Source organism: Saimiri boliviensis, chromosome 8 (genome assembly GCF_048565385.1).
Source record: "Saimiri boliviensis isolate mSaiBol1 chromosome 8, mSaiBol1.pri, whole genome shotgun sequence".
In the NCBI taxonomy this organism is placed as follows: Eukaryota; Metazoa; Chordata; class Mammalia; order Primates; family Cebidae; genus Saimiri; species Saimiri boliviensis.
The window spans coordinates 103,490,146-103,513,225 of record NC_133456.1 but is presented as its reverse complement, the minus strand read 5'-3'; the positions used below and the strand labels follow the sequence as shown (position 1 = coordinate 103,513,225).

Genomic DNA, 23,080 nt, shown 5'->3' with positions numbered 1-23,080 from the left:
AAACTGGCTATCCATATACAGAAAACTGTAACTGGACCCCTTACTTAGACCTTGTATATACAAAAATTAACCCAAGGTGGATTAAGGACTTAAATGTAAAACACAAGAGCATAAAAACCCTAGAAGAATACCTAGGCGATACCACTCAGGACATAAGCATGAACAAAGCCTTCATGACAAAAACACCAAAGCAATTGTAACAAAAGCCAAAATTGACAAATGGGATCTAATTAAACTAAAGAACCACAGCACAGCAAAAGAAACTAGCATCAGAGTGAACAGGTAACCTACAGAATGGGAGAAATTTTTTGTAGTCTATCCACCTGACAAAAGGATAATATCCAGAATCTATAAGGAACTTAAATAAATTTACAAGAAAAAAAAAACCAACAAACTCATCAAAAAGTAGATGAAGGATATGAATGGACACTTCCCAAAAGAAGACATTTCTGCAGCCAACAAACACATTAAAAAAAAAAAAAGTCATCAACACTGGTCATTAGAGAAATGCAAATCAAAATCACATTGAGATGCCATCTCTTGCCAGTCAGATTGGCGATTATTAAAAAGTCTGACAAAATCTAATATCCAGAATCCACAAGGAGCTTGAACTCACAAGAAAAAAAAAAAATCACAAGGTGGGCCAAGGATATAAACTGACACTTCTCAAAAGAAGATGTTTATGCAGCCAACAAACATGAAGAAAGCTCATCATCACTGGTCATCAAACAAATGCAAATCAAAACCCCAATGAGATACCATTTCACGCCAGTCATAATGACAGTTATTAAAAAGTCAGGAAACAATAGATGCTGGTGAGGCTGTGGAAAAATAGGAACACTTCTGCACTGTTGGCGGGAATATAAATTAGTTCAACCATTGTGGAAGACACTGTGGTGATTTCTCAAGGATCTAGAACTAGAAATACTGTTTGACCCAGCAAACCCGTTACTGAATATATACCCAAGGGAATATAAATTATTCTTCTATAAAGACACATGCATATGTATGTTTATTACAGCACTGTTTACAATAGTATAGACAGGGAACCAACCCAAATGCTCATTAGTTATAGACTGAATTTTTTAAAATGTGGTACATATACGCCATGGAATACTGTGCAGCCATAAAAATAGGATCATGTTCTTTGCAGGAACGGATGAAGCTGGAAGCCATCATCCTTAGCAAACTTACACAAGAACAGAAAACCAAACACCACATGTTCTCACTCATAAATGGGAGTTGAAAAATGAGAACACATGGACACAGGGAGGGGAACAACCCCCCACCACCAGGGCCTGTCGGGGGTGAGGGGTATGGGGAATGAGAGCATTAGGACAAATACCTAATGCATGTGGGGCTTAAAACCTAGATGATGGGTTGATAGGTGCAGCAAGCCACCCTGGCACATGCGTACCTGTGTAACAAACCTGCACTTTCTGCATATGTATCCCGGAAGTTTAAGGAAAATTTTAAAAAATTAAAAAATTTTAATTTTAGTTCATGCCAACTCCACCACCTGAAGGACCTGTCATTTCCCCCATTAACTGGTAACTAATCCGTTTGAATGAATTTCTCTTCCTTTAATTCACAGAGGGAGTGAATTTGGGTGTCACACTCTGTTGACTCTTTTATACCCAATCCTTCTGTAGTCTTCAATTTTTCTACTAGATTGAAAGCTGCTTGAGCACAGAGAGCCTTTGTCTTACTCTTCTTCAGTGAGGGCAAAGTCTTTTAGCTGCATTGTTACGTTTGTTGTTTTATTTACTTTGCTTTGGTTTTGCGGTCTATGACATAGTTAAGTACGAGACAAATGGTTTTTTTGTTCAATGGAATGAGTGAACGTGTATTTAACAAATGTTGTTCTAGTAAAATTTGAAAAACTAGTGCCTAAAATGTAGCTTATAATTAAGTCTTTGCATGAAAAAGGACCCCATCATTAGCGGCAGTAGAACGTGATGCTTGAAAGCACAAGGTCTGAATATAGACTGTGGGGACGTAATCCCAGCCGTGCCACTGACTGTGATCTTGGGCCAGTTACTTAACCTTTGATGTCATGGTCATCTCATCTATAGAATGGGGATAGTTGTATGTAACCCACAGGGTTATTTTTTAGGTTGAATGAATTTATACATGTAAAGCACCAGAAAAGAACATAGTTAGAACTCTGTAACTATTGGCTATTTACTTATTGATGGGGCTGGGTGCTCACGCCTGTAATTCCAGCATTTTGGGAGGCCGAGGTGGATGGATCACAAAGTCAGGATATCGAGACTATCCTGGCCAACATGGTGAAACCCCATCTCTACTAAAATATAAAAAATTAGCTGGGCGTGATGGTGCATGCCTGTAGTCCTAGCTACTTGGGAGGCTGAGGCAGGGGAATCACTTGAACCCGGGATGCAGAGGTTGCAGTGAGCTGAGATCATGCCACTGCACTCCAGCCTAGGTGACAGAGTGAGATTCTGTGGCAAAAATTATTTATAAATAAGTAAATACTTACTGATGGGCTGAAAAATTCGTAGTGCACATTGATAGTCATTAATAAAGAATGTACTTGACTTTCACTTCTCTGTCCAGCAACATTTGTCTGATTTTTTTTGCACATTTTGAAATACCCTCAATAATCACTTCATTACAAGTAGAATAAGCATATCCAAGAAACGAAGGATTTGAAAACAAAATTATTGTCTTAACTAACTTGATTTACAGGTAGAACTCCTGATGATAATATGCAAGGGGACAGAAAGCTGCCGTTTCCTTCTAAGGCGACTGTTAGTAAACTCTTTACTTCACACAGCACAAACTGAAGTATTTCCAAAGAGCAAGCCAGGAGGAAAATGTGTCTCTTAGAAACAGAGAATCGGAAAAGCAGAAATAGTCCTTCTAGGTGAAGCTGAGGAGTTCTGGGGCATCCCTGCAGGCCATGAGACATTTTCTCAGATAAGTAAGACGTTGACATTGAGCCTCTGATGACTCCGACACCTTCCCTCCACCTCCAACTGATTGCAGTGATTGGAAAGATCAGCTCGGGGTGTAAGTGCAGTGATGTAACTAGACTTTGAGAGATTGTCTTAGGATATGTTTTGACTATGCATGTATTAGAGAATACCACGGTACTTAGAACATTTAATTAATTTATTCTGCTAGCTACCAGAAGTATGACAAATTAGTGATTGACCAGGCAATTGCTAGTTGGGAAGAATGAATCAGATCTGCTGTTTGATAGCACAATAGGGTGACTGTAGTCAACAATAACTTAGTTGTACCTTTTTAAATAACTTGAAAAGTATAACTGGATTGTTTGTAACTCACAGGATAAATGCTTGAGGGCATGGATACCCCATTCTCCATGATGTGCTTCTTTCATCTTGCATGCCTGTATCAAAATATCTCATGTACCCCATAAATATATATACCTACTCTGCACCCACAAAAATTTTTTAAGAAAGAGAGAAGGCAATTGGCGTTTACTATTTCAATGACCTCACTAGTGTGAATATGTGACAGTGACAGTCACAGGAGCTTTTACCTCATATCAGGTTCTGGCCTGTTGATGCATCTTTTGCCCTTTCCCCATCTTTTTGAGTTTTTTTGGGGGGTGGGGATTCATGGGTTGTTGATAGGGAGAAACCTTTCTAAGCCAGAGGTGGTGGCTCATGCCTATAATCCCAGCATTTTGTGAGGCTGAGGTAGGAGGATCACGAGAGGCCAAGAATTCAAGACCAGCCTGAACAACATAGCAAGACCCTGTCTCTACAAAAAATTATTTAAAAACTAGCCAGGCATGGTGGCACATGCCAGTGGTCCTAGCTACTAGAGAGGCTGAGGCAGGAGGATCTCTTGAGCCCCGGAGTTGGAGGATGTGATGAACTACGATGGCACCACTGCACTCCAGCCTGCTCTCTTGAGCAAGACCCTGTCTTCACAAAAGAGAGAAACCTTTCCGGGATGTTAAAATCCCTCAAACAGAAATCTTAGAAATCAGAGAGTATTAACTCTGATTTCCAAGTGAACATCTTGAAAATCAGAGAACAAAGCTAATGACAAGAATAATTAAAAAGAGCTGAGTAACAGTCAAATAATAATGCAAATCAACTTTCATGGATGAAATTGAATTTGTAGTAAGTAGATATTTTGTGGTTAATGTTTGTTGATTAAGATTCTTTGCTGTTCACCGACTCAATCAGTGTTTTGTTTTTGTTGTATTTATATGTAAAACGTTTGCTGTCCTACAAAACATCCCACATATCCGTAATTTTACAAAATTACCCTGAATGAGATAGAATAAGCAGATTAGAAACAATTATCTGAAGACTATGTGCTATCTATAATTACATTATTTTACTTTCTCTTAGAAAAATGGAGAGGTATTTAGTGTTCTATTAATCTCTGATTTCAAAGTGAGTGTGAAAGAAATAATGACTGTATTTGTGAAACTAAGGTAGATGATTAATTGTCAAAACATTAAAAGGAATAAATTCTTAAAGTATCTTATTTTGCATTAGAAACCATAGCTGGCCGAGTCATTTACATTAATAGCTTTTACAGGTGCGGTAGTGATAAGTGTATTCAATTTAAAAGTTTTACTTTCTGCCTAAAAACATCAAGGAAATATTTTTAAAACTTTTTTTTTTAATTTTGTAAATGAGAGGCCTATAGAAAATTACAACAAAAATCGTAACTTTTATGGTGATATTCCTTTTTTTCTTTTTTTTTGAGACAGGGTCTTGCTCTGTCACCCAGTCTGGAGTGCAGTGGCGTGATCATGACTCCCTGCTGCTTCACCTCCCGCGCTCGAGCAGTCCTCCAGCCTCTGTTTCCTGAGCAGCTGGGACTACAGGCACATGCCACTGCACCCAGCTAATTTTTGTGTGTGTGTGATGGGGTTTCACTATGTTGCCCAGGTTGGTCTTGAACTCCTGGGCTTATGCACTCCTCCCGCCTCACCTTCCAAAATGTTGTGATTACAGAGCTCCTGGCCTCTCCTTGTTTTTCATTACTATTTTTCCACATATGCACATATTTCTAAGCAAAATACAGTGATTTTGCCTACTTTTATACTTTGTAAATGCAATCATATTCTAGGTATATATTTTTGAGGGCTTGCTTTTTTCACTGAATATTACATTTCTACAGTTGGTCTATGATCTTTGTACAATATTCCATTTTAGAATCTCTATCACAGTTTTTCCACTCTGCTGTTGGTGAACATTTAGCTTGTTTTTTTTTTTTTTAAATTTTGGAGCACTGATTAAATCATAGTATAGTAATGTTCACAATTATGAATATGAATCATCAAAAAAGATTTACTTGGATTCCATATTTTCAGTGTAAGATTATATAGAATTAGAGAATATTTTCCCCAGAATGGATTTCAATGCGATATTTTTGAGCAGTTAGAAGAGTGAGTTTTAATACTGGAAAATTCACTTACTTGGAATGTCCTAATGAAAGGAAATAATCCTTTTCAATAACTACGCTGAACAGAAAGGAAAAATTTGGAAAGCTATATGTTGTTAATAGATTTTCCTATTTTCTCCATCCAGAAAATAGTAGTGAGTTTCTCTCAGGAATGTTTTAAACTATTACAATGTAATTGCAGTTATTTGAACACATCAAAATGAGACAACGTAAATTCAGTCATCTCTATCTTAAAGTCATTTGTAGAAATGGCATGTTATATTCCATAAATAGCCTGCTGATGTACAACAGGTAAAACATTACATAAAATGATAGGGGAAATACAGTTTTAAACATCTAACTGATTATATGATGTCTGGCTAGGAACGCAAATGAATCTTTGATGATACTCACACTTGCAAAGAATTTTAAAAATTGTTCACTCGCTCATCCATCACCAATGAATTAGGTACCATCTGTGTGTTTGAGCCTGGGCATGCCAAATTGACTGGACACAGTTTCTGTTCATGAGGAGCTTCAGAGTTATAGGGAAGAGAATTATATATTAGGTAAGTATTTACGTACATGGGGTGGCTGGTGCTATTATAAACAATATGCAGTGAAGAATGAAGAGAAACTTTCTCTCTGATAAGGTTAGAAAAGGCATGTGAAAGGAAGGGAGGCTTCCATTAGATTTAAAATATGGGGCCAGATATGGTGGCCCATGCCTGTAATCCCAGCGCTTTGGGAGGCCAAGATGGGTGGATCACAAGGTCAGGAGTTCGAGACCAGCCTGACCAACATGGTGAAACCCTGTCTCTACTAAAAATATGTATATATATAAAACATTAGCCATGTGTGGTGGCACAGGCCTGTAATCCCAGCTTCTCGGGAGGCGGAGGCAGAGGAATCACTTGTACCCAGAAGGCAGAGGTTGTGGTGAGCTGAGATCATACCACTGCCCTGCAGCCTGGGTGACAGAGTGAGACTTTGTTTCAAAAAAATATATGGATTGGAGTTTGCTGGGGAGACAAAGAGGGAGTCCGTTTCAGAATGCAGAAGTTTTGCTAGCCTTGCCCATCACAGATACTTACAGAATGAATGGATGGTATTCGTAAAGGAAAATATGAGGAAACATAGTAAGCCAATTTGGAAGTCCATAATATGGAATGCAAAGTAACAGAAATAATGGAGCTTTGCTCTTGTCGCCCAGGCGGGAGTGCAATGACACAATCTCGGCTCACCGCAACCTCTTCCTTCCAGGTTCGAGTTATTCTCCTGCCTCAGCCTCCTGAGTAGCTGGGATTACAGGGGTGTGCCACCACCCCCGGCTAATTTTGTATTTTTAAGTAGAGACAGGGTTTCACCATTGTTGGTCAGGCTGGACTTGACCTCAGATGATCTACCTGTCTTGGCCTCCCAAAGTGCTAAGATTATAGGCATGAGTCACCGCACCTGGCAGAGACACCACATTTTCGGTGTGCCCTGGGCCCCCCAGTCATGTATCCAGTCCAGAGTGTCTCCATTTTTTAGTTGCAGAAATTGACCTACCAAGCAATTTGCCTCAAACCTAGTTAGTTTTTGTGTTTTTGTGTTTTTAGAGACAGGATCTCACTTGGTCTCCCAGGCTAGAGTACAGCGGCTGAATCATAGCTCTCTGTAACCTTGTCCTCCTGAGCTCAAGGGATCCTCGTGCCTCAGCCTTTCCAGTAGCTGGGACTACAGGTATGTGCCACTATGCCCAGCTAGTTTTTTAAATTTTTTGCAGAGATACTGTCCTGCTATATTGCCAAGGCTGGCCTTGAACCCTGGTCTCAAGTGATTTTCCTGCCTTGGCCTCCCAAAGTTGCTGAGATGACAGGCTTGAGTCACTGCACCCAGCCAAAAGCTTGTCTGTCTGTCTGTCTGTTTGTCTGTCACTCTCTCTCTCCTTCCTTCTGTCCTTCCCTCCTTCCCTCCTTCCCTCCTTCCTTCCTTCTTTCCTTCCTTCCAGCACTTTGGGAGTCCTAAGGTGAGAGGAGCACTTAAGCCTAGGAGTTAAAGAACAACCTGAGCAGCATAGCAAGACTCGGCTCTACAAAACATTTAAAGATTAGCCAGGTGTAGTGGTGTGTTCCTGTGACATCCCAGTTACTTGGGAGGCTGAGGTGGGAGGATCATTTGAGCCCAAGAGGTTGAGGCTACAGTAAGACATGCTTGTGCTTCTCCCCTGGGAGACAAAGTAAGACCTTGTCTCCAAAATAACTAAAAGTTAAAATTAAAACTAATATATTTCTTAATTAGGTGATGCTGGGCACAGTGGCAGACACCTGTTGTCCTAGATACTTGGGAGGCTGAGGCAGGAGGATCACTTGAGTCTGGGGGTTTGAGGCTGCCGTGAGCTATGTTTGTGTCAGTGCAGTCTAGCCTGGAGAATATAGCTAGGTGCCATCTCATTTAAAAAAATAATAAAAATTGCATCTTTTCTTCTTCTTCTTCTTCTTCTCCTTCTCCTTCTCCTTCTCCTTCTCCTTCTCCTTCTCCTTCTCCTTCTCCTTCTCCTTCTCCTTCTCCTTCTCCTTCTCCTTCTCCTTCTCCTTCTCCTTCTCCTTCTCCTTCTCCTTCTCCTTCTCCTCCTCCTCCTCCTCCTCCTCCTCCTCCTCCTCCTCCTCCTTCTCCTCCTCCTTCTCCTCCTCCTTCTTCTCCTTCTTCTCCTTCTTCTCCTTCTCCTCCTTCTCCTCCTTCTTCTCCTCCTTCTTCTCCTCCTTCTTCTTCTCCTCCTCCTTCTCCTCCTCCTCCTCCTCCTCCTCCTCCTCCTCCTCCTCCTCCTCCTTCTTCTTCTTTCTTCTTCTTTCTTCTTCTTTCTTCTTCTTTCTTCTTTCTTCTTTCTTCTTCTTCTTTCTTCTTCTTCTTCTTCTTCGACACAGTTTTGCTCTTGTTGCCCAGGCCTGGAGTGCAATGAGTTCAGGCGATTCTCCTGCCTCAGCCTCCTGAGTAGCTGGGACTACAGGTGTGCTCTACCATGCTATTTTTTTTTAATTTTTATTTGTAGTGGAGACATGGTTTCACCATGTTGGCCAGGATGGTCTTGATTTCTTGGCCTTGTGATCTGCCCACTTTGGCCTCCCAAAGTGCTGGGATTACAGGCGTGAGCCACAATACCTGGCCTGCACCACTTCTGACTTTGTTAACTTAAATTAACTGAGAAGCTCTGTAGATTCTAAGTGTTAGCTCTAACTGCTCGAGATTCTTGCATGAAGTCTTGGTCCTTCTACATGTTTAGTAGAAGAGCAGCTCTAGGACTGTTGGCTTGAATACTAAGGCACTATCCTTTGTCTGGGTGATGAGTGGAGCATCCTCTCTTGACAACAGAAGACTCTGAGTCTGAGGCCCATCAAGTAACTTAGCCACTTAGTTAATGGCAACAGAGCCAGGCCTAGCTCAGATCTCCAAATCTAACTCTGGTGTCCTCTTCACTGTACTGAATGAACTTCAAGGTTTCTCTGGGATTGTGGGCCAGATTGTATCGCTCTAAAAGTGCTAAGTGTGTTCATTGTGGCAGCCTGCAGGAGTCGACTGGGGGTTGGGTGGGGGTGGTGAGGGGGAAGCTCTCTAAGCAGATGGAAGAGAAAATGCAGAGGCCCCAACACAGGAATGCTCTTGACTCAGTCCAGGGACATCAGGTCACCAATATGGCTGCAGTGTGGAGATGAAGGGGCAGAGTGAGGGGAGAGGAAGTCCCAGATGTGGGTGGGAGCCATGTCTCCCTAGGCCCTGCAGGCCACAGTTATCTCAGCCGCAGCAAGATACGAGTAGAGGACTTTAATTTTAAGCAGCAGGGTGATGCAAGCTGTCCGTGCCTTATGAAAGACCACGTTGGCTGCTCTGTGGAGATTGGACAGCATCCCAAGAGATGAGCTGGGGATATTGCTAAAGGGAGTGGTGGTGAGAGGTGACGAGGGTGGGATTTGAGAAACACTTTGGAATTAGCATGAACAGGGCTTGGTAAGTGTTTGGCTGGGAGGATGGGGGAGCACGGGGGTGCTGTGCGCTGTGGTGTAGAGGACTACAGTATGAGGAATTAGTGGCTCTTTTCGGGACACACAAATATCAAGAAGTCTATTGGCAATCCATGCAGAGTCATCAAATTGGCATTCAGTGCAACAATCTAGAACTCAAAGACCTTAAATATTCAGGAAAATCCAACCTCACAGAAACAAAGAGTATTCCAGGACTACAGAATAAGTATTCTTTCAGCATAGGTGAGGAGTGAACATTTCAGGAGGAAATCCCTGCAGATGGCAGGCGAGAAAAAGGCTGGGAGAAGAGGTTCAGGGAATGGGACGAGAGTGGGTATGTAAAAAACACAGTGGGACAAAAACAGCACTTCAGGTGACCTCCCTAGTCCCCAGCATACCTTGAATTATCCAGTGGCAATTGTATTAAGGAGAAATATTGAAACATTATGCATAATACATTGAATTACTTAGAGTCATTTAACTACTATAGACCATAATCAGTAGTTCATTTGCAATTAACTCTGAAAAGATGTTTCATACATTTTGATAATATGGAAAAGGGACTTAACTATGTTAAATGCAGGTTACCAGTACCAAAAAATTACAGGCTATGATTTTCAGTGTCAAATTCATAATTCAACAGATCTATAGGGCTGGGGGGTAAAGAGGCCAAAGAATTCCCCAAAACACTTTCCTCCTATTATTTCTAGCATTGTTTGAAGTGGCAGCTTTCATGAAGGTAAAATTACTGTCCCTCTTCATTAATAACAGTAGCTTCATTTTCAAGTGTATCTCATTCAGCAGTAGGGATGGGAGATGGGAAAGAGTATTTTTCAGTTTTTTGCAGTTAGCAGTAACAGGCTTGAATTCAGTGTGCTGTCTCAGAAAGGCTTATTTATTTGAGTGGCTCTGATTTAAATAAAGAGTCTCGCCTCATCCGAAGCTGCTGAATTGGAGGCCGGATTAATCATGACTTTTGAAAGGGATAAAATCTGAGGATGGGGCCAGGGGGCCATGGCTCACACCTGTAATCCCAGCACTTTGGGAGGCTGAGGTGGGTGGATCACAAGGTCAGGAGATCGAGACCATCCTGGCCAACATGGTGAAACCCCATCTCTACCAAAAACATAAAAATTAGCTGGGCGTGGTGGCACACATTTGTAATCCCAGCTACTTGGGAGGCTGAGGCAGGAGAAATCGCTTAAACCCCAGAGGCGGAGGTTGCATTGAGCTGAGATCGTGCCTCTGCTCTCCAGCCTGGCAGCAAAGCGAGATTCCATCTCAAAGTCTGTGGAAGGGGTTTCCATAGTATAACTACTTGCATTAAATAGTACAGTTTTGGGACAAAAGTGCTTTGCTCTTTTCCTTACTCTTCTCAGTCACTAGCTATCACTCAGGTAGAAATTTTGTTAACGTTAAAAAAAAAAAACTATTAGCAACACCATAGATTGCTATGTTCAAAGAAAATCCTATTATGTCTGTGACTATTTCCATCTTGTTTCTTTTTACTATGGCATGTGAAATTGTTTCCTACTCTTATTTTTTGAGGAAAGGATGTGTTGGCTGTTATTTACCAAAAACACATGTGAGCCTTAGTGTGTACACACACACTAGAGTTTTGTTTGGCTATTATGATTCATTGTCTGGCTAACACATACCGTAATTATCTGTATTTGTTCACATCACATGGCCTTGTATAATCAAAGATGACACTATTGAGGCATAAACTCTAAACTGGGGTGTGATCAAGGGAATTTTTTCACAATCCTGCATGGTTAGATAAATAGTCTGGACTTTGAAGTCTGGATTGACCACTTGAAATACGTGATCTCCAAAATTCTGCTTTTTTTTTTTGGGTTGTCTCCTGGCAACATAACATATTTATACTTTGGCCACCACCTCCCCTTCCAGAAAGGTCTGCTGCTGTTTTAAAGTTTAAAATAACAAATGAGAACGTTGTGGTCTCAGATTGAAGGTTCGGAATTCCTGAAGCTCTCCTCTCTGCTTTCTGTTTATGTTGACAGATAATAACAAGTCTGAGTACAAATAAAACAACAAAATAACCCTTCTCTTTTCAACTTAGTGAGTGAGCATCTTTAGTTATTGAAATAGTGCATTATAACTAGGAATTCTCTAATTATAATGTCATTTTCATTAATCCCATTTCACCATTTAGCAAAGATGACTCGGGGGCAAGCAACCGAGGCATCGGGTGGAAGGATCCTGGAAGCAAGCTAAGGTCAGAGTTCCGCCGTGTGAATACGAGCTGGGACTGCAGAAACCTCAGGTCTTCTGCAGTCTGATCCCCAGCTACCCCATTGGCCTCTGTGGGCTTCTTCCAGAATCACAGAACAACTGGGCACTTTACTAAGATCCCAGGAGCTGCTTTTGAGACACACCAAACTCACAGTTGTCTGGTTTTTCTACTCCTCATTTTGCCTCTCCGGTCTTCTGTCCTGCTTTCAAGCAACCTGAACTAGATGGAGAGAGAATTTGAATTTCACACTCTGGGATCTTAGGTTTTACTGGAAAGTACTTCACACTGACAGCTTTGATATAAAAGGCACCTTCGATTCCGGCCGATTTCTCGGTCTCAGCACTATGGAGACAGAGGGACTGTGATGGGAGGCTCTCCTTTGCCTTGTAGGATGCTGAGCAGGAACCCTGGCCTCTGCCCACTAGATTCCAGTAAACTCCTTACCCCTCCCCATTGTGGCAATCAACAATGGCTCTAGAAATTGCCCAATGTCCCCTGAGGGGTCAAAATCACCCCCAGTTGAGAACCACTGAGTTACAGTGAAGGAAATTAACATTTATTTGGCAATTCGGATGTGCCAGATGTGTACTAGCACAGATGTTTTATGTAATTCTGGCAATTATGTTTTGAAGTCTTATCCTCTTTTTATAGATTAGGAACCTGGGAGATGACAAGGAGAAGTGTTGTTTTGTTTTGTGCTTTCTTCTTCCTGAGTTTCTGGTACTCAACAATGAAAATAGAACCAGAAAAATTATTTTATATCCAGGAAAAAAAGCCCTGAAATCATGCTATTTTAATATGCTTATTCCATAATATGACTATCCACTTCAGACATTCATTGCCTTAGTTACAGACATCCAATGTGAAAATTTGTCAGAAGTATGAAAGTTAAAAAAAAAAAAATTATTGTTGAATGTGGACTTACCTACCCAAATTAAGGTTGCCTTTCTTTTTCTAGTCTCTTAACACTGGAAAGTGACCAAATTTTCTTGGATTTTTAATTTCTTCTGGTGTCAGCCATGACAAATTATCTCTCATCTAAAGCCCGTCACTTCTGCAGGGTGTGGTAGCTCATGCCTGTAATCCTAGCACTTTGGGAGGCCAAGGCAGGCAGATCACTTTGAGGCCAGGTGTTCAAGACCAGTCTAACCAACACAGTGAAACCCTATCTCTAGTAAAAACAAATAAACAAACAAACAAACAAAAATAATTAGCTGGGCATGGTAGTGCACGCCTGTAACCCCAGCTACCTCAGGAGGCATGAGGATCGCTTGAACCTAGGAGGCAGAGGTTGCAGTGAGCCGAGTGCTCTCCAGCCTGTGCAACCAAGTGATATTTCATTTTAAAAAAATTAAGTCTATCACTTCCTGTCGCACCTGAACCTCAATTATTCTCTTTTCTGGTTTTCAATCTCAAGTCTATTTCTCATTGATGGGTACGTTTATTCCTTAGTTTTTCTTATTAGTTTTTCTCTTTATGTTTTTCCCAAGGACCTCAACAAAATTTCTCTCAGTCCCATTCGAGAGCAAGAAAAAAACCGAATTAATATGTGAAAAGAATGATAGACCTGTAACAAATACACAAGAAGTTATTTAGTATTAGAGAATTTACAGAAGCTTAGAAAGGCATTGAAATTCCTATATGTCCCACTTAGAATTTCCATCCTCATTCTTCTCTTCAAACCTAAGTTGCTTTGGTTACCCGAAATCATTATTAGTTAACATTTTTCTATTGTAAATGTATTTTAGTGGCATTATAAATTAAAGTGGGCTGGATTTGCAAAGCTAATATTCAAATATACCATTGTCAGAAGAGAAAGGAGGTATGGTTTCAGATTTAAAACTGGTGTCCAAATATAATGTGCCCAAACTTTCAGAACATTTATTTCAAACAAATATAAATTGAATATAAGCCAAATATATGTTTTAATTCATTAAATGTTTTAATTCATTAAAGGAGCCAGCATGGTTAAGCCAGTTTGAAAAATTGTGGGAAAGGTTTAAGTACATATAATCATAGAAAGAAAGCTGGGCTATTATTGTTTAATTAGATGTAAGAACTGGTTAATATTCCCCAGAACAATAAAATGAGGACTTAAGGTGAGTCAGATGCCGTGGCTGATGCTGTAATGCCAGCACTTTGGGAGGCCAAGGTGGGCGGATCACCTGAGGTCAGGAATTTGAGACCAGCCTGGCCAACATAGTAAAACCTCATCTCTACTACAAGTACAAAAATTAACCAAGTGTGGTGGTGAGTGCCTGTAATTCCAGCTGCTAGAGAGGCTGAGGCATGAGAATTGCTTTAACCCAGGAGGCAGAGATTACAGTCAGCCACGATTGTACCACTGCACTCCAGCCCGGGCAACAGAGAAAGACTGCATCTCAAAAAATATAAATAAATAAAATAAATAAATAAAAGGCAACTTAGGGGAGATAATCTTTCCTACAAGACAGCAAACATTTGCATTTCTTCTAGACCGATTTATTTATAATGGACAAATTCATTTGCATGTCTGTCAGTTTTTGACAAGTTAAAGTCTGTCCTCCTAGAGATAAAAAATATCCTAACCCATAGTAAATGCTGAGTTAAACAAAGGTTTCTAATTTCCCTAGCAAATTAGATAATCCTTGGTTGTGTGTTAGACACTTAAACTTTATTTGAGGTTGAAAAGTAATACAAACCCATTGTGGAAAGTTTGAAAAGTACTAAATTTTTTAAAAGGAAGGAAAAAACAAATACCCTCCAACCACTACTCAGTAACCCACAACCACTGTTAATATAATTCATATGCTTCCTTACAAGTTTTTTCTAAATATTTTCAACAGTGGAATCTTTATTGTCAAAACAAATTGGTAGTCCCCTTTTTTCTTTTGCTTTGGCTTTTCTTTCTCTTCTTCTTTCTCTCTCTCTCTCTCTTTTTTAGACAGGGTCTCATTCCTGTTGCACGGACTGGTGTACAGTATCATCATCTTGATTCGCTGTCCCCTCAGTTTCCTGGGTTCAAACAATCCTCCCATCTCAGCCTCCTGAGTAGCTGGGATTACAAGCATGCACCACTACGCCTAGCTAATTTTTGTATTATTTGTAGACATGAGGTCTCTCTATATTGCCCAGGCCTGCCTTGAACTCTTGAGCTCAAGTGATCTGTCCACCTCAGCCTCCCAAAGTGCTGGGATTACAGCATGAGCCACCATGACTGGCCTACTATTTTCTTTTATTTACTCTTACCTATTGCAGCATTAATTATATAATGGAAGTGTGGCATAAGCATTTTAATGGCCAAACAATGATCTAGCACTTTTTGTATTAAAAAAAAACCAGTTTTTCCTAACTTTAGATATTTATTTATTATAAATTATTTCAGAATACAAAGAAGCATAGAAAATACAATGACCATGGATATAGGTATGACCTAGTTTTGGAAACATATTACTGATAAAGTTGTCCCTTTCCCTCACTAACCCTTCCAAATGTCCTCCTCTCAAGACATAAACCCCGTCCTGGATTTGGTATTCATTATTTTCATATTTATCTTTACATGTTTTACCACCTACATAAAGTATAAAGTATTTCTGCATATTTTCAAATTTGCTACAAATCATGTCATAGGTTCTTTTTAAAAATGTCTCTCTATATTAAGGTGTATGACATGAGGTTTTGATATTCATTTACACAGTGAAATGAAACTGGATCGTTATCTTACACCATGAACAAAATCAACTCAAAATGGATTAAAGATCTGAAACCATAAAATTCCTAGAAAATATTGTGAAAAATCTCCTAAATACTGGCCTTTGTAATAATTTTTTAAAACATCACACCAAAAGCTCAGACAACAAAAACAAAAACAAGTGAGATTATATCAAACCAAAAAGCTTTCTCATAGCAAAGAAAATAGTTATCAAAATGAAAAGGCATCCTATGGGTTGGGAAAAAAATATTTTCAAATTACATATCTGATAAGGGGTTCATACCCCAAATATATAAAGAAGTCATAGAATAGAAAAAAGATATAACCTGATTTTTTTAAAGTTGGAGTCTCTGTCACCCAGGCTGGAGTGCAGTGGTGCAATCTCGGCTCAGTGCAACCTCTGCCTCCTGAGTTCAAGTGATTCTCCCGCCTCAGCCTCCTGAATAGCTGGGAATACTGGCAGATGCCACCACGCCTGGCCAATTTTTTGTATTTTTGGTAGAGACAGGGTTTCACTAAACCTGTCTTAATCAGAATGGTCTCAATCTCCTGACCTCACGATCCACCCAGCTAAGTGTCCCAAAGTGCTGGAATTACAGGTGTGAGCCACCACACCTGGCCTCATAAGCTAATTTGAAAATGTGCCAAGGACCTGAATGGACATTTCTCCAAAGAAGACATAAAACTGGCCAACAAATACACGTAAAAGTGTTCAACATCACTAGTCACAATGAGATACTATTTTATTCTTGTTAGGATGGCTATGATCAAAAGAACAAGAGAGCAAGTCTTGGTGAGGGTGTGGAGAAAAGAGAATGCTTGTACACATAGGTTCTTAAGGTACCTCAGAGTTCCAAAACTTGCTTCTTGTATCAACATTGTGTTTATAGGCGTTTTACTCAAGTAAGTAACTTCCACACCATGCACTTTCACGACTGAATAGTATCCAAAACTTTAACCTCTTTTCTGGTGATAGGCATCTAGGTCGTTTAGTTTTTTTTTTTTTTTCCCCCAAAACAGGGCTTCACTCCACCCAGGCTGGAGTGCAGTAGTATGATCATAGCTGATTGCAGCCTCTTCCTCTTGGGTTCAAATGATGTTCCCCACTCGGCCTCCCAAGTAGCTGGGACCACAGGCACATGCCACCATGACTGGCTAGTTTTTCAATTTTTTGGCAGAAATGAGGTCTCCCTTTTTTGCCCAGGCTGCTTTCAAACGCCTGGGCTCAAATGAAGCTTTGAGCTTCCCACCTCCCACCTCGGCTTCCCAAAGGGCTGGAATTATAGGCATGAGCCACCATGCCCAGCCTATTTACTGTTTTTTCCTGCAGCCCCTCATTGTAGCTAGGGACTTTTTGTTCATGCACCTTCCTGTATACTCATGTGAGGGTGTCCCTGGGTATGTCCCTCATGAGAGGTGGGATGCCAAGCCTACGTATTTGTGCATCAACAATTTCATTACATCCTGCTAAATATCTAATGCGACTGTACCAGTTTATACTCCCACTAATAGTAGGCGAAAGTCTGCTTGCTCTGCATCCTGGGTTTACAAACCTTTTCTGTAAAGAGCCAAATAGGAAACATTTAAGCCTTGGGAGTCACATGGTCTCTGTTGCAACAACTCTCATCTTGTAGCACAAAAGTAGCCATGGACCATACATAAGTGAACAAGCCTGTATGTTCCAATAAACCTTTATTTAAGCACATTGATTTGAATTTCATATAATTGTCATGTGTCACAAAATACCATTCTGTTCTCGATTTTTCCCCAATAACTTAAAAATGTGAAACACAGTGGGGTGCAGTGGCTCACTCCTGTAATCCCAGCACTTTGGAAGGCCGAGGCAGATGGATCACTTGGAGGCCGAGGCAGGTGGATCACTTGGGGTCAGGAGTTCAAGACCAGCCTGGCCAATATGGTGAAACCCCCATCTCTAATAAAAATACAAAAAATTATCCAGGCGTGGTGGTGGGTGCCTGTAGTCCCAGCTACTCAGGAGGCTGAGGCAGGAGAATCGCTTGAACCTGGGAGGTGGAGGTTACAGTGAGCCCAGACCACGCCACTACACTCCCACCTGGGTGACAGAGTGAAACTCCCTCTCAGAAAACAAAAACAAAATGTGGAACACATTTTTAGTTTGTAGGTTATACGAAACAGGTGGCTGGCGGGGCCTGACTGCGGGCCATAGCTTTCCATCCGCTTCTTAACATTTTCACCAAGATCTGAGATTTTCAGATTTTTCAAAAATATTTCCACCCCGATAGATGCAAAATGGTGAGCTGTGATTTTAGTTTGTATTTCCAGCATTTTATTCTGTTTATTGACCACTAGAATTTTATCTCCTATGATTTCTCTCATCATGTCTTGTTTTCCATATTCTTTTAGTTGTGGGTCTTTTGATTTATAGAAGTTCTTTCTATTTCCTGGATAGTAATACCCATATGTATATGTGTGTGTGTGTGTGTGTGTGTGTGTGTGTGTGTGTGTTGCAAGCATGCTCAGAATATTGTATTGTAATTTTAATGCTGTCTTTTAATATAAAGAAGTTTTCAATTTAAACAAGGTAAATGTCTCCAAGTGATACTCATTTGACTGTGGAAAAAATTGGATTTTCCATACACACTGAGAACTTGAAAGGCAACAACAAAAAAAGAAAGATATCACTTTCTTGTGTGCAAAAGAGAAAATATTTCTTCACTGGGTGGGAGGAGAAAAATATTTTTACTTTTATTCCAGACCTTTTCAGCTCAGTAGTTTTCGTCGAATGCTAACAGCTTATCCAGTTACGCAACCTATTGTTCTCTTCTGAAGAAAGGATCCCCAAGCAGGGCCAGAGCCCTGGAGGGACCTGTGGCATCTGATACTAATGAAGTGTTACTCTACTTTGACAAGTTTGCGGGCGTCCCTTTTCCAAGCCAGCTGACGTAATTTAGAGGAGAAGAAGACCCTCCCACTTGCGTTTGTTAATTGACTTTGATGAGCTCCTCTGTTCTGCCTAAGTGGCTCTGGAACAGAGAGCTATTGTGATCTGACGAACTTTACAAAGTCGCCCTAACTCAGACTACACACCCCCAAGCCAGCAAGAAAAAGGAAAGCCGTTGATATGCTGTTGAGCAAAGCAAGACTTGGCTGCCTTTAGCTAGTCCTGAATTCTTGCTCCTGTGAAGAAAATTCCTGCTGGAGTGCTGGAGCACTTGGAATTGGTTTAGCATGCTTGACAGACGCCTTATAGCTCCTCAAACTAAATGCATTATTCCTGGGGTAAGCATACGGAAAGAAGCCGGCCAGATGCACGGTGCGGTTTAAAGAAAAACAGGAACGCTGGGAACTGTTGCTGAGCTTGAGCTAAAATCACATTAGTTACTTTTTAGACTTTCTTATCTTGCCAGAAATGTTGCCGTTCACAGTGTTATTACTTTAATGCGGTGGTGATTTAAGCAAGTGCAACTGTAACTCTGGTTTTAAACCGTATCTTATGGAGATTAATTTAGTAGCTTGGAGAGAGAGTCCCAGTGCAGACAAACTTAGTGGAAAATGAAAATGCATTTTCCAGCTCTAGACAAGCACTTGTCTTGAGTATCACTCTGACAGGCTAGCCACTGAGTTTTGTGTTTGTCTGAGACCTTTCTGTGTAAATCATGATGGTTTGAATTTAAGTGTAAATCATGGGGATTAGACTTTTCTGTGAAAATCATGACTGGTTGGACTTTGCTGTGTAAATCATGATGGTTTGACTTGCTGTGTTGCTGCAAATTAAGATTTTTTCACTCTTCATCACTTTAGAAATTTTGAATTTAATAAAATAGAGACACGAGAGTCTAATGTTAAAATACTTAAAGCTTTGCCACATGGCGACTGGCTGTTTAGGTCTTTGCATTTGGTTTAGAACTCTTAAAGAAAAGATCATATTATTATTTATTGGTGCCTTTCTAGGAAAGGATGAAAGCATGCACAAAAAATCCTGAACCTGAGACTAAACCAGAGCCTCTAAAAATGAAAATCATAAAGTTACAAATATCTGTGCAAATAGGACATGAAAGTGTCATTTTAAAATTAATAGTTTGTCTAAAAATTATTTTTAACTACTTTTGTTTCTAATTGTTCCAACCTATACTAAATTTAGTATGATAGAGAAAAAAATGCCTGCTAGGAAATAACTTCGTGGTCATCTCTTCTGTTTTGTATTGTATAAAACTGGAAACTGAGATACTTTGCTTAATCTGTGTGATTTTGATGATTCTTTTATTAGCTTTTAATTTAAGTTTTCTAAAGATACAGAATTTCACTTGCTGAGTTGGCCCTCATTAAGTATTGTATGCCACAGTTCTGTTACTTTAGGATCTGACAAACCTGGCAGTGTATATGCTAATTATAAACAATTTCTGGGCATTAGATGTGTCACGTACACTTGCAAATGCTATTTGCATCCAATTTAGAAATCACTGGATACCTGTTTGAGGACATCGGAAATCATTTCCTGTAAACTTGCCTGCTTTTTAAGAATTATTATCAAACATGAAACAACTGCTATACTTTTTCCTGTAGAGGAATTCTTTGGATTAGGAAAACATGTATAACCTAAAATGCCAATTGCCAAATACATTCCATTGGCCATTTTCAATATTTTCAGCCACAGAGCTGGTCACAATTATTTAATAAGAATGACAATTTTAAATAGGTATGAGGTCAGGTAGGGTGGCTCACACCTGTAATCCCACAAGTTTGGGAGGGTGAGGTGGGAGGATCGCTTGAGGCAGAGGCTAGAGACCAACCTGGGCAGCGTAGCAAGATGCACGTCTACAAAACAATAATAATCACATGAAGACTTTATCCTACGATTAACTTTAGTATGTCTTGAAATATTATGGAGAATCTGTACAGGGATGTTTATTCTTTTAAGTTACTTCTTCCCTAAAAATAGACTTTTTGTTTCCTATGGCCTGGCCACTTCTTATTTTAACTAATGACTGTGCTTGAATAGGGCTTATAAATACATGGAGGCTTGGATTTTTGAATGGTTAATAAGTTTAAAATAACTCTTTACAAAGTCTTTATAACCATTCAGCCCTTTCAATTCAGTCTTAAAGTTCTCCAATAATGACAGAAATGTTTCTTTCAAGTTTGGACAGTAATATAAATGGAGAAAATTTTTTAAATTATAAACATGTATATATATGTATATTTATATGTTTTCGTATGTGTATTATGGGATGGTTTTTTAGAACGCTGAATAAACTGTGTGGCCTTTATATTAGTTCTAATGCAAGTATGATTTCAGTTTTTATATCAGTTTCAGTTTATTTCATTACCTTCTAAAGTCATTCCAAACCCCAAATATAGAAAACACATTGAGAAATTACTCATTTAATTCTCATTGTGCATTAAAATGAAATCAATAATCCAATGCAGTTTGTCATAATTACTTTCTACTGCCAAAGCCAAATACATATAAATCAGTCTAACTAGTGTTAAATCCACAATTTATTTATAAATTCTGGTTTTATTGCATTATAAATCTCTCGAACATAGTATCTTTAATAAGAGTGCCATTATTCTTAGACCCAGATGGTCACTTCTTCTCTATCCTTTCCTCCCTTCCTTCAAATAACAATGATCTCTCTGATTTGGGCAGGGTATGTGTGTGTGTGTGTTTTGTGTGTGTGTGTGCATGTGTATATACACACACACATCTATATACATATATGTATACACACATGTGTGTGTATATATGTGTGTGTATATATATATGTGTGTATATATATATATACATACACACATATTATCAGTAATTTTCACTTTTTCTGTCTGTGGTTAAAAGCCAGTGTTTGGTTTCAGTCAGACTTGACATTGAATACTAAACCATTTCCTAAATAATGGTGTGATTTGGCAGATTTTATCTTCTCTGAGCCTCAGTTTTATCTGTAAAATTAAGAGTAATAATAACTGTGTTTCAAGATATTTGTGAGATTTTTTTTAAAAAATCAGAATACATGCATACAGTATAATTATATAGATGGCTTAGCTTAGTTCCTAGAGTTATTAAGGGAAGGTGTATGCCTTCTTATATTTTCTGCAATAGTCAAGAGTCAAAGAACTTAGCTCTGAAATTCCAAACTGTGGTATTTGTGAAAGGCAGTAATGGAAAGTGATGAGTTGGTTTTTTATTTGCATATTGGAGGACACGGGGAGAGAGTAAACATCCTCCTTGTGAAGTGTGACTCCTTTGGAGATCTGTGGATCTGCTGTCAGGGTTGGGAGGAGAAGGCAAATGTAAACGCTCTAAAACCGTGTGCAAATATTTCAGTCTCTGCGTGTATGAACGTTTTCTAGCTTCTGTCAGTTCTCAAAGTGGTCCGCAACTCCTAAATGGAAAAACAAATAAAAAAAAAAAAAAAAAAAACAGAGATCCTGGATGGGCATAAGCCTGAGAGAACAAATAAGATGATGGTGGTTAAGTATTCTAAGACTAGTAATTTGGGGTTGTTTTTCTTCTTCTTTATCTTTATATCAAAAAGAAAGAAAGAAAGTAAATGACTGTGTATTCCTGTATGTTAAAAAACAAATAGTGATCTAAGGCTGCAAGTTTCTGCGTCATTCTGTAGATATAATTTGTATGTAAATATAATGTTCATAAGGCATGGGGGCTAATGTATCTACATGGAGATGCTGGCTTCAGCATCAAGAGGTGCCATTCTGTTTGATTTTACCTTGCCCCATAAAATGATCAGTTTGTGGAAACGGTCATTTTGTGCAATCACAACCTAAATTTGCAAGTTATTTTTATTATTAAAATTGACAAAAGTGTTTTGTTTTTTTTTTTTTTGAGACAGAGTCTCACTCTGTCACCCAGGCTGGAATGCGGTAGTGCCAACTCAACTCACTACAACCTTCGCCTCCTCGATTCAGGAGATTCTCCTGACTCAGTTTCCTGCATAGCTGGGATTACAGGTGCCTGCCACCATGCCCAGCTAATTTTTGTATTTTTAGTAAAGATGAGGGTTCACCATGTTGGCCAGGCTGGTCTTGAACTCCTTACATCAGGTGATCCACCCACCTCGACCTCCCAAAGATCTGAGATTACAGAGGTGAAAGAGAGCTATATCCTTCAAAGAAGTTTTTTACTATTAAAAATAGAAGAAATAAGCCAGTCACTGTGGCTCATGCCTATAATCTCAACATTTTAGGAAGCTAAGGCAGATGGATCACCTGAAGTCAGGAGTTCAAGACCAGCCTGGCCAACATGGTGAAACCCCATCTCTGCTAAAAATACAAAAATTAGCCGGGCATGGTGGCATGTGCCTGTAATCCCAGCTACTTAGGAGGCTGAGGCAGGAGAATCGCTTGAACCTGGGAAGTAGAGATTGTAGTGAGCCGGGATCCCACCACTGCCCTCCAGCCTCGGCAACATGAGCAAAACTCAATCTCAAAATAAAATAAAGTAGAAGAAATATTAAAAGAATGTAGTTGTACAGATACTCCACAATCTCACCATGCTTTGGTCAGATATTTTTATGCTGGCATATTATAGTGCATTCTTGTCTACAAGCATACATATTTTTATAGTTGTAACTATAGTGTTCAGACAATTGTGGATTCTGCCTTTTTTCCTTGAATCTTGTTTTGACATGACTGTTTCAGTGTAATATAACATTGTGCAGATTTGTCATTGATTGTCCAATAAAATGGTCGTTTATTGTTGGACTTTTAAATTGATTTTATAATTTTTATAGA

At 39.6% G+C, this 23,080-nt stretch overlaps 1 protein-coding gene across 6 annotated transcripts in view; it reads left to right on the top strand.

Moving 5' to 3' along the window:
- The window catches only part of CACNB2 (calcium voltage-gated channel auxiliary subunit beta 2), a 399,597-nt gene that overhangs the window by 179,327 nt on the left and 197,190 nt on the right, over positions 1-23,080 (top strand). The window contains exon 1 of one of the 6 annotated variants that reach the window (XM_003930653.4): positions 17,226-18,610. The exons of the other annotated variants lie outside the window; for them this stretch is intronic. Within the exon in view, the coding sequence (XP_003930702.3) occupies positions 18,560-18,610 (51 nt within the window). The 5' untranslated portion in view covers positions 17,226-18,559. Of the gene's footprint in view, positions 1-17,225; positions 18,611-23,080 lie in introns of those variants that run through there. 6 annotated transcript variants of the gene reach the window in all.